Source organism: Anabrus simplex, chromosome 9 (assembly GCF_040414725.1).
Source record: "Anabrus simplex isolate iqAnaSimp1 chromosome 9, ASM4041472v1, whole genome shotgun sequence".
Taxonomy (NCBI): Eukaryota; Metazoa; Arthropoda; class Insecta; order Orthoptera; family Tettigoniidae; genus Anabrus; species Anabrus simplex.
The window spans coordinates 106,913,927-106,924,695 of record NC_090273.1 but is presented as its reverse complement, the minus strand read 5'-3'; the positions used below and the strand labels follow the sequence as shown (position 1 = coordinate 106,924,695).

General features: G+C 35.5%; 1 protein-coding gene across 1 annotated transcript in view; it reads right to left on the bottom strand.

Moving 5' to 3' along the window:
* Positions 1-2,725: 2,725 nt before the first annotated feature.
* nompC (no mechanoreceptor potential C) overlaps positions 2,726-10,769 on the bottom strand; it is a 653,999-nt gene continuing 645,955 nt past the window's right edge. Inside the window, exon 33 of the mRNA XM_068229166.1 lies at positions 2,726-3,121. Coding sequence (XP_068085267.1) covers positions 2,904-3,121 — 218 coding nt within the window. The 3' untranslated portion in view covers positions 2,726-2,903. The remainder of the gene's footprint in view (positions 3,122-10,769) is intronic.

Genomic DNA, 10,769 nt, shown 5'->3' with positions numbered 1-10,769 from the left:
CTGACATTTTTCTGCTTCCTATCTATAGTGTTATTGCTCAGATTGTGCAACAGCAACTGCAGTAGTTGTGCATCAGTGAGTGTGGTCTTCTGCAATGATATACTAAGTACTTGGATCAATGTCAGTGCTCCTGAAGGTCTTCTTAATATGATATTTATAGCACTTCAGAAGGTCACTTTAGGGTCTCCTGCCTGTACTGATTTTACTATACACAATATTTCAAGGAAGTCTGTCATCTTTCATGCGCTGAACGTGCTCAATCCCTGTGAGTTGGTGACTAACGATGGTGCCCTCTATTCTGTTCATTTTTGCCCTCTCTAGAACTGCTGTGTTTGGATGATATACAGAGTAATGAATGACCAAAGGATGTGTAGAATTAAAACTAAAACAAAAAGCCTCTAATGATGGATTTCCTACATAAAAGCTGTGGTTATATACTAAGAGTGTAGGAAAATATGTGAAGAAAATTTGGATGCAGGCCTACAGGTAGAAAAAGATTGAATAAGGGTAAGTAAAGGCATGCTTCCTCAAGTATTGTTGACTTAAGTAGGTAGGTATTTTTATAACCTTTGATTGGTATTAATATGAGGTAAATCTAGAATTAGGTATTACCAAAAGTAGTTGTGGCCCAAAAACACACCGTACAACTTTAGCCTTCTACTCATCTAAGAGAGCGTGCATTATTTATAAGATGACTGTTAGGGAAAGGAATGTATTGAGTATGATGTATAGCAAAAGTTAACAACTAACAACTTGAAGCAATAGATCCTGAGATATGTGAAGATAAGCAAAATTTCTGGTGATGAATATCTGAATAGTTGGCTGCATGCTGTTGATTAATAAGATAACAGAAAACAATTGGGCAGCTCACTGCAAATATACTCCAGTTCAGAAAATCCTATTGACAGACACTTGAATAAAACAGCATTATAATATATAGTGCATATGCAAGTGTATTAGAATAAAATGACATCCAATTCATAGTGCACGATGGTCAGAAGTTTCAACTAATACATATTTGGACAATGGAAAAAATATATAAACTATATTATCTCACAGAAGCACATTCAGAAAAAAATGTTGATTAAATATGTCAAGAAGTAGGCTATTTTAATTTTAATCAAACAAAAAGAATAATAAGTAGAACCCGGAAGTTAGGTAAAATGCTTTTTTATTTGGGTATTTATATCAGAGTGTCAAATAGACAAACATGTTTCTGTATGCTTGGGAACAGTAGGACCAGTTTTTATTTTGCCTTTTTCGCCTAATTTAGTTTCTGTTGTCTATTTGATAGTTTAATGTCTTTTTTGCCTCCTTTTGAGGTGTGGATATTTTCTGGTGTTCTTTATTACACACAAAACCGTAAGAATTTAAAGGGTACATTATATATTAAAATTAATTAATGGAAAGAAAAGAAAATATGATTCCAATGTACTGTGTTGATAATAAAGAAGACAATTCCATTTTAACTTAATAGATAAAATATAACATTTACATAAAGAGTATTTTAATATTAAACAAATCTCTACTGAATACTCACTCCACAAGTCGAATGGTCGAGATGGTTGTCAGATCCCGTTCCTGCTATGTAAGATTAAGTGGTGGTGATTATTGTTTTAAGAAGAACAACAACTTGGTAACCATCTTCTATTAACACTAATCAGAAGGAAAATTAAAGAGGTCTGACACTTTGAAAAAAGAAGATATCGGCAAAGGAAACAGAAGGGCATAAAAGTAAAAAACTCTCTAAGCCTCGAAAACTTAATACCGTCGGGGTCGGGAAAAAAACAAGCATTGACCAAGGGAGTATGGGTGTGAAAAATAAAAGCGAAGAACCTGACACCAGTAAAAGGAAGCAACGTCAGACACAGTTAGGTGAACCGTGGTCGCCAACCCACACTCGCCCCTGGTCTCGCTTTTCGTTGCCTGTTATGACAGGCAAGGGATACCATTGATGTTATTCTATCACCCTTATCCACAGGAGGACGTAAGATTAAGTAGTAAAATGGGATGCAGATGTGCATTATGTAGCTTACATTAAACCATTTTCATTATTTTAGCCCCCATTTTTGTCATTATAAATGCCTATTTTAATTATTTTACTGCCTATTTCCTAAATGTTAAATGCTTATTTGCCTGCCTATTTTATCCAAAATAAATGCCTGAACCTCCGAGCTCCACTAATAAGGTATTAGTATCAAAGACAAGAAACAGATGTTCATGTAGGTTAAAATGATGGTACCGTCTCACCAATGTTTAAAACACAAATGTACAAATGTACACAATGTACAAATCATGGTATCCAGAATGTCGATGCATTGTAACTTGCTGGTCGACACCATCTGGCTTGTCTTATACAATTATTTACTAAAAAGCAAACAGCACAAGGATATTATTTCTTTAAATGTAAAATGTTCTATAGAACACTGCAACGTTTATTTACAGGAGTTAACTGTAGAATACATAACATTTCTTTCTTACAAAGACTTTCTATTAATACTCATATTTACAAATGTACATCATGATAAAGAGCACTTTCTAGAGATTTGATAGTAATAAATTACACACCTTTTCAATTAAAATATTTACATATATGTACACATTACATATATTTCTTTTATAATTGTTCCAAAATACCATCCGTTTCTTACACTAGTGTTTCTATAGTTGCATCCCTAGACATGCTATTCACAAAATTGAAATCGCTTGCCTGTGGTTTGTCTGATATTTGCTTCAGTGATGCACTTTTAATGTGAGTAGTATAAAAATATTTGCTGGAACAGAAACCCCTTTCAAGGAACTTTTATAGCACACGGAAGGACCTGCAGAAATGCTGTTTATGATTCTTGATGATTTTAAGCTGTTTTTCTGCTGGTGTATATATAAAACACACAAAGGTAACCTTATTGTTCTGGATTATTATTGTTTGATTCATTATCACCATGATTCAGGTCGTCATCTGATGCAGAACTGCCAACTTGTTCATCTATATCTCCCATGAGGATGCGGTACTTCTTGGCAATAGCTTCCCAGTCTGTTACAGTCTCAATCCTCTGGACATTGTTGAAACTAAGCTGTGATCCTAGTGGACTTAGATGTACAACACTTAGAGCAACAGAATCTGAAAAGAAAGAGAACAGTAGACTTATATATACGCTTTATAGTATCCTCATCTCAAATGTTGCATTAATTGATAAGTTACTGATCAAACAATTAAATCATATAGAGAAAGACAGGAACATCAAAAGAAGCAAACAATAGGATAAACACAATGATGACAGGTCACTGTGAAAGAGGCAGAATAGAAAGAAATTATAATGAATTGATTAACTAGTCAATGAAGAGTACGATATATTTTGAAAGTAGTTTGGAGGAGGATTTCAGAGTCTTAGGAAAAGAGAGCTAAAACATTTTATCTCTTTTGGTTTTCAAAGCAAGATAGAATGCAATAAACCAAGCTGCATGATCCTATCAAACAACTTTCAACATTTTTGTGTCAAAGCTGGAATTAATTACACAATGTCATTGCTATTAAACCAAAGGTTGAACCACTATTCTGTTTACAGTACCGGTACTCCAAGCTGTCTGTAAGTCACTTTTCATTTTTCTTGACTGTAGTTGTCTGTTTTATAAAAAATAAATGAGTATTCTCCTCTTGGAGAAAGTTCTCCCTGAAAGCATGTTCTGTAAGGAAGGAGTGCTGCTGTCATTTGGGAAAAGATCATTAACAAGTCCCTGACTACTGGTATAATACCCAATAAGCTAAAGATAGCTAAAGTGATCCCTGTGAAGGGAATAGACTAAATCCAAGTGATTATAGGCCAATCTTTATTTTATAAATTATTTCCAAAATTATGGAAACAGTTGTGAAAAAAAAATACTTTTGGCTTTTCTAAACAAAAAGAATTTCTTCTATAAGGGGCAATATGGGTTCAGGGAGAGGTCTAGTACCGAAGTAGCTACTGTTGATCTTATTACGTTACAATCCACCGTAGACAACAACAACATTGCAGCAGGCTTATTCATTGACCTTACCAAAGCTTTTGATACTGTTGATCATAGTATTTTTTCTAAAGAAAATTAGAAAAGGCTGGAGCCAATTATGTAACCCATGGTGTCCCACAAGGTTCCATACTAGGTCCTACTTTATTTCTCATTTATATAAATGATATTTCTTCATGTAATCTAAATGGCTATATCACATTATACACTGATGACACCAGTATCTCCTATACAGGCAAAAGTAAGGACACAGTTTTAGAAAACATGCAGCAGGACATACTCACTCTCTTACACTGGTACCAGTGTAACAAATTGACAATGAATCTGCAGAAAACTAAATACCTAATTATTTCAAAACAGAAAATTCTTCACTCAAATAGTGACAAATTACTCATAAATGATACGGAAATAGAAAAAGTAAATAAAGTTAAATATCTTGGATTAATTATTGATGAGAACCTGACCTGGAATGATCATGTTGAATACATAACTAAGAAAATCGCCCCAGTTGCTGGGTTACTAAAAAGACAGATATTTAATCCTTAAACACCTCCTCCTACAAATTTATTATTCACTAGTACATAGCCACTTGCAGTACTTATGTGTAATTTGGTCACATTGTAAAAAGTCTTCCTTGAATGAACTAATGGTGATACAAAACAGGGCAATAAGGAACATGTTTAACTTACTATTATACACCCAAGTAAAAGACCTCTGCACGCAGACCAAACTTTTACCCTCAGTATAATAACGGAGCTTAATTCTGTCATACTAATGTATAAAATAAAAAGAAACATAATATTTCACAACACTACTTTAATAACCAATTCAGACAACCATAGGTATCAAACTAGACATGCAGATGATTTGGCCTTGTATCACATCCACACTTCAAAATATGGGAAGAACAGGTGTAAATTCTCAGCAATTCAAGTATACAACAAACTTCCTGCTGACGTAAAATTGCCCCTACTTTAATAACTTTCAACGAACATCATAGGTCAAATATAAATAGGTAATGTTTAAAACAACCACCCGACCTACTTTGCCAATCCTGTTGCATTGTTACTCACTTGTAGTACTAAATAGTTTAAGTATCTTAATATAATTAAGGAACTATAGAATGGTACGGTATTTTATTTTTTACACTTTCTGTACTGATGTCTCTACTTTTACTGTTTAAGTCACCTGATTACATCATTGTAAGTATCAGAGTTTGTAGATCCGCCATTGAATATATTATTCATTGTACAGTTTCTCTGTATGAGCCTTTGGCTCGTTGGAATTAATTATTGAAATAAACATCTATCTATAAATAGAATAATTATAAGAATTCCTTTGCGCTTTAAATTGTTATATCACTAACTAAAGCCCTTGTTATAAGGTAGCTCTCCATAATATGTATTCTCATTTCAATAAGTATCAGTCAGACGTATCTTTTAGTGTTGGAGAAAGGAAGTTATGTTTAAGAGTCCTGTGCGGATATACAAAATACTATCCGCATCCGCACTTCCTTCATCCACATATGGTTATCCGTGGATATTGCAACTATTTGACTATATTACACCCAAAGTATTGAAACGAATAGATCTGTTAATACAATGTGCCTGATATCTGTCAACAGCTTCGTACAGTGACACATTTATGAGAGATTTCTTCTTGCGACAACTACCCACATATTGAGCGGTTCTCTTTTGGAACCTTTGTTCCTTCCTTTCACTAATTGTGGGCAGGAGCCAGTTAGTTGTAGGTCAGATTTACGACTTTATGGACTCTGTATACATCACCATTCTCCCATACCAATATCAAGGGTCACCTTGCTACAAGTGAAAATAACCGCAAGAAATGTACGAAAAACTTGCTTGTCGAGATTTCTAGAGCATACCTAAGTGAAAATTAATAAACATAATTATTTAGAAATTATCAGCAAAATTATCCACACTGCCACGGATAAACCCGCGGATAAATGCGTGGATATCCACATCCGTACAGAGCTCTAGTTATGTTTACATCAGTCTCTCATGAGTGTTATCCTCACCATTGAACAACCAATTCAACTATGTATCTACACAGTAGAATTTATGGCTTTCAAACATCCAAATTTAAATTTAAATTCATGAATTATTTAGTTCTCCTTCTGGGTTGAACCATGTTGTTGTTTTCTATACATTCTGTACAGTTTGCTGACGTTTCAAATACATTGCAGTATTCTTTGTCAAGGCGACTGAAATACTCCTACTCGATCCAAGGTAATCAGTCTCCGAGGCAGCATGAATAATTTAATTTTTCCAATGGTCCCTTGATAGTACAATACCACAATATGTTAAAAATTCATATTTAATTTGACTGTAGTTTTGTTTAATTTGAAGTAGAAACAATTGTATTAAAATTCTCGTACTTCCAAAAAATGATGTTGAAAGAATGGAATGCTAGGTGGAAGAGAAGGATAGTGTAGAATCGTGCTGGTGCTGGAAATAGAACTACAGTTGTTGGATAGTTTAGAAAAGGTTCAAGATCTTGGCCACTTGGGCGTGTGTTCCTTTAATAGTCTTCCGCGTAACAAACTTTTGAGTTTTGGTAACTGGGGAAAATCTGCTCATTAGACCTAAACTCAGAACTCCATGGGAAATCACTTGATAGTTTCCAGTGGATGAAATGAGATATTCCATTAGCCATAAAGCAACATTACCAGTTTTTTAAACAAGTTAGAAGGATTAATACTACACTGTGCAGCATGAAAAATGCAACACTTCAATTTCTTTCAAAACTGAAATTTATTTTAAATTTATGACACTTTTATGAAATTAAATCCACTATCTTATGATAGAATATTGTGGTACAGTTCCATCTAAGTGTCCAACAATGAAAAGAAAATACGATTATGAACAAATTAAGCCAGAGATGCACATTTCAAGGAAATATTGAGTAAGCTCATGAAATAATGTACTTCTGTTTTGATGTTATACACTTTCACTTCATAGACCTTTAAGACGATCTCGGGGATCTCTGTTCGCATCTTCAAAAGCGTGTATTGCCACGTCTTGCACCAATGACTTCATTCAACCTTTCAGGCATGCTCCTGATTAATGCGGTAGTGTCCTGTTGAGGAACCATCTCCCATTCTTCCAGGAGGGCGTTCTGTGATCATGTAGGGTCTCTGGATAGTCCTGATGGACTCTTTTCCCCAGTAGGTCCCAACTGTTCTTGCAGCTGTATTGATTCCTGCCCACGCCATCATAAAACCACCCTGAAAAGGCACTCTGAATGAGAATGTGCAAGGGGAATACTTTTCCCCGGGCCTTCTCCAGACTTTCTCTCTCTTATGTCAGGTGACTGGAGGCCAAATCATGACTCATCGGTGAAAAGCACTTGATCCCATTGTTGTACTGACCAGCCAAGATTTTCCCTTGTGAAATGTAGTCGAGCTGTGTGATGCTCTCTGGTGAATTCTGGACCTGTAGCAGGTCTTTTGGATTGAAGATTTGCTTCTTCCAGTCTTCTTCAAATGGTTCTCTCACTAACATTGATCCCTCGAACTTGGTGGAGTCGATTTCGTACGTCAACGGTGGTAGTGTGTCGGTTGCAGAGAACTTGAAGTTGTAAGAAGCGGTCATATCTCTCCGATGTTGCTCTTCTTGGGCTTGATCCTGGTCTCCTTGCAAAGCTTCCGGTTTCCCTGTACCTTTGTACGGTTCTGGAAATTGTGGAAGATGATGTAGTCCTCAGTACTTCTGCTGGAATAACATTTGTACAAAATGTATTGGCATTGATCCTATGTTGTCAATATGAAAGTATTGTTTATGAACAAACTTGTTGGTAAAATGAAAACTTTCTGATGTGAGGTGGAATTTGAATGGATCTCGTACATTTCCAAATTGAACTTGTTGGTATATCTGTAATGAAAGATAAAAAATATGTTTATGGTTTTGATTATAATTCTGTATAAACTTCTTATCAAAAGAATTGTCGCTTACTTTTCCTGCTGCTGCGTAATAGTCTTGTGTTACTCACAGCCTCTTGAGAACTATTTGTTGTTCTGTTTGCACTCCTTGTATTATATGAGTGACTTTGGATGAGTTTACGTTTTGGCGGAGAGTGGGAAGGGGAAGTGAAGGTAGGCGGTGCATTGATGGCTGTAGTAGATGGTGGAGGGGACTGCCTAGGAGAAGTAAGGGGAGGAGTTGAGTTTGTTTGTGTCAATAAGCCATTAACTTTTGTTGGATTAAAATGTTTATAGAATTTATTTATATCAGACTTAAGCATTTGTATTAATTCTGGTAATTGTACTAAGATGGGGTTCTTTATTTCAATTTTGTTGTTTAGGTTTTTATTCTTGTTGTATTGTTGATCTAAATGAATGTATATATTTTAAAATTCTGTCATTTCTTTTCCCTTTTTTACTCTTCTTAAAATTCTAAAATCACTTTCAGTAGTTGTAAAACTGTAATTATTTTTGGAAACTATTTTCCTATTTTTTAAAAGTTGTTTTTTTGTTGATTATTTACGTTCTAATTTCCATCTAAATTGTTATGTAAACTTATTGAATTGGAATCACCATTGATTTCGCTTCTTCAGCATTGCCAATACCTTTCACCGCCTGGATATGGTTCCTAGTCGCTTTCCACCTATCCTTCCTTAGCCGTCATGTTGGTTATCCTGGTCGTTACTGTTTGTTTTCTGTGCTTAATTTGCATATGGTTTTAATTTCGTGTATGCCTTCGTTATTATTATTATTATCATGTCTCTTTGCGTTAATTTGTGGTTGTTTGTAACAATGAGGTTACACAGTGGTAGCAGGTATTATTATTACTTGTAGTCGTATCATCCCGATTGCGGTAACACAACATATCCTCTGAAGTCACCACCAGCTACTTTAAACTCTTGCCCATTTGACTCCAGGTGGGTGTTAAGTCTATCCTAGAAGTTGTTGTTCTCATTGTCAGTGGGGGGGAATTGGTTTTGTAGAGTTTGAGATGACTCAAAGGGTCGACGTCAATCTTCATCAACATTAAGCAATCAGATATGCGGTCGACTTGTATATTATCTCGCAGATTCTAGCCAATTACCTCAACAATTCCATTCTGGGTTGACTTATTGCCATTATAGATAACTGTGAAACCTTCCACAATGTCCCTTGACTTCACTCCTTTCCACTTACAGTAGTCTCCTGAACACACACAATGTCGATTTGGTAGTTTTTAAGGATACTGGCCAGTTCGCGGCTTCTTCCGGTCATGTTAATGATGTTGAGTGTGCCAAGGCATAATTGGACTTGCTTCTTTAGCCCACCTCGTCCCTTAATGAGTAGCCCTTGTCAACTTTCCATGTCGTTTGGATGGGGACATCGCGCTTCATTTGAAGGAACACTCTAGCCTGTTGTTCTGAATCCTGAAATGGCATTGCATGATATAAATACAACTGAGAAATATTCCAACTGACGCACTGCTCTGTCTGACATTGAAGGCATTTTATACCTGCTGCCAAGTGCATGTGTAGGCCACTCGTCTGGAGTACAGACGCCTTTTGCAGCTGCTTCTCTGAAGCTGCTAAATGAAGATAGTTCTTCCACTTTTCCTACCATTGGGATGTGAAATTCTCTTTCACCTTCAAAAACCATTGACCATTTTCTCCTGCAACCCTGAATAGTTGACCGTACAAATTGCTACCAGCTGAGCCAACATTTTTCAAATAGGTGTTACTCCTCTTTCACTCACCATTCGTCCTGACTTTGACAGGCAGAGTCTGGCTTACTAAAACATTGGACCCAGGTTGGTGGCTCTCTGAACCTGCTGTTCCTTATAAGCTAATGAACTGTACACTGCAAGAATTCAATCCAATTATGAACTACCAATTATCAACTTTATCTTTCCATGTTCCCTTAAATATAACATTTCTGTACAACTTTATGAAAAAAACAGACTCAAAATGAAAGTTACTTGTATTAGAGTTCTTAAATTAGAACTTAGCTATATAAGTACTTAGGACAAACAAATATTGTTTGGATTGGTTCTTCAATGAAAACTTTTTAGGAAGTTGGTTGACATTTCTGGAAAGAAGTTCAGTTCATTAACAAATGTCCTAGAAATTAATAACAAAACTTTTTTGTGTGATAACATTGAATTCATAATTTATAAAGCTATAAGAATTATTATTTTGTTTTGCCTCATTTGAACAAGGTAATTAGAGTCAGAGTCCGAATCGTGGTGTCAGTTGACACAAAGATAAAGAAGTGATCTTGTATAAAGACTACATGCCTGCAAACAAATGGATCTGGTATCACAATGAATATCCAGCTCTGAGTGGAGAGAAAGAATAAAAATGATTTGCTGTGTGGCAGTGGTACAATCTTTGCCAGTGGAAGTCTAGACAGTAATAACTGTCAGCGTTGCTACAGTGAAGTTGAAACATGTCCTTGGCTTCTGCCCCTATAGCGATATCCTTCACAATGTAAAATACCACACAGACCATTACATGTTTGCTGAAGCACTGCAGGAAGTTAGTTATGCCACTCATAAAGAGGTAACCAAGACTTGTCATACAAGGGAAGTACATAATCCATCTTGTGGAACTATTTTTATATTCCTTAAAATGTGGTTTAAATTCTAGCATATTCTGTCCTCAGTTTTCTTGTGAATAAATCTATGTACCTCCATATTCATATTACTGGTAAGCTTTGTCTACCTAGGAAAACTTAGAATCGAGCAGTTTTGAAACTAAAATTAGAAATGGAAAAAGTTAGAAACAGTCTGGGTCTTCAGTTATAATTT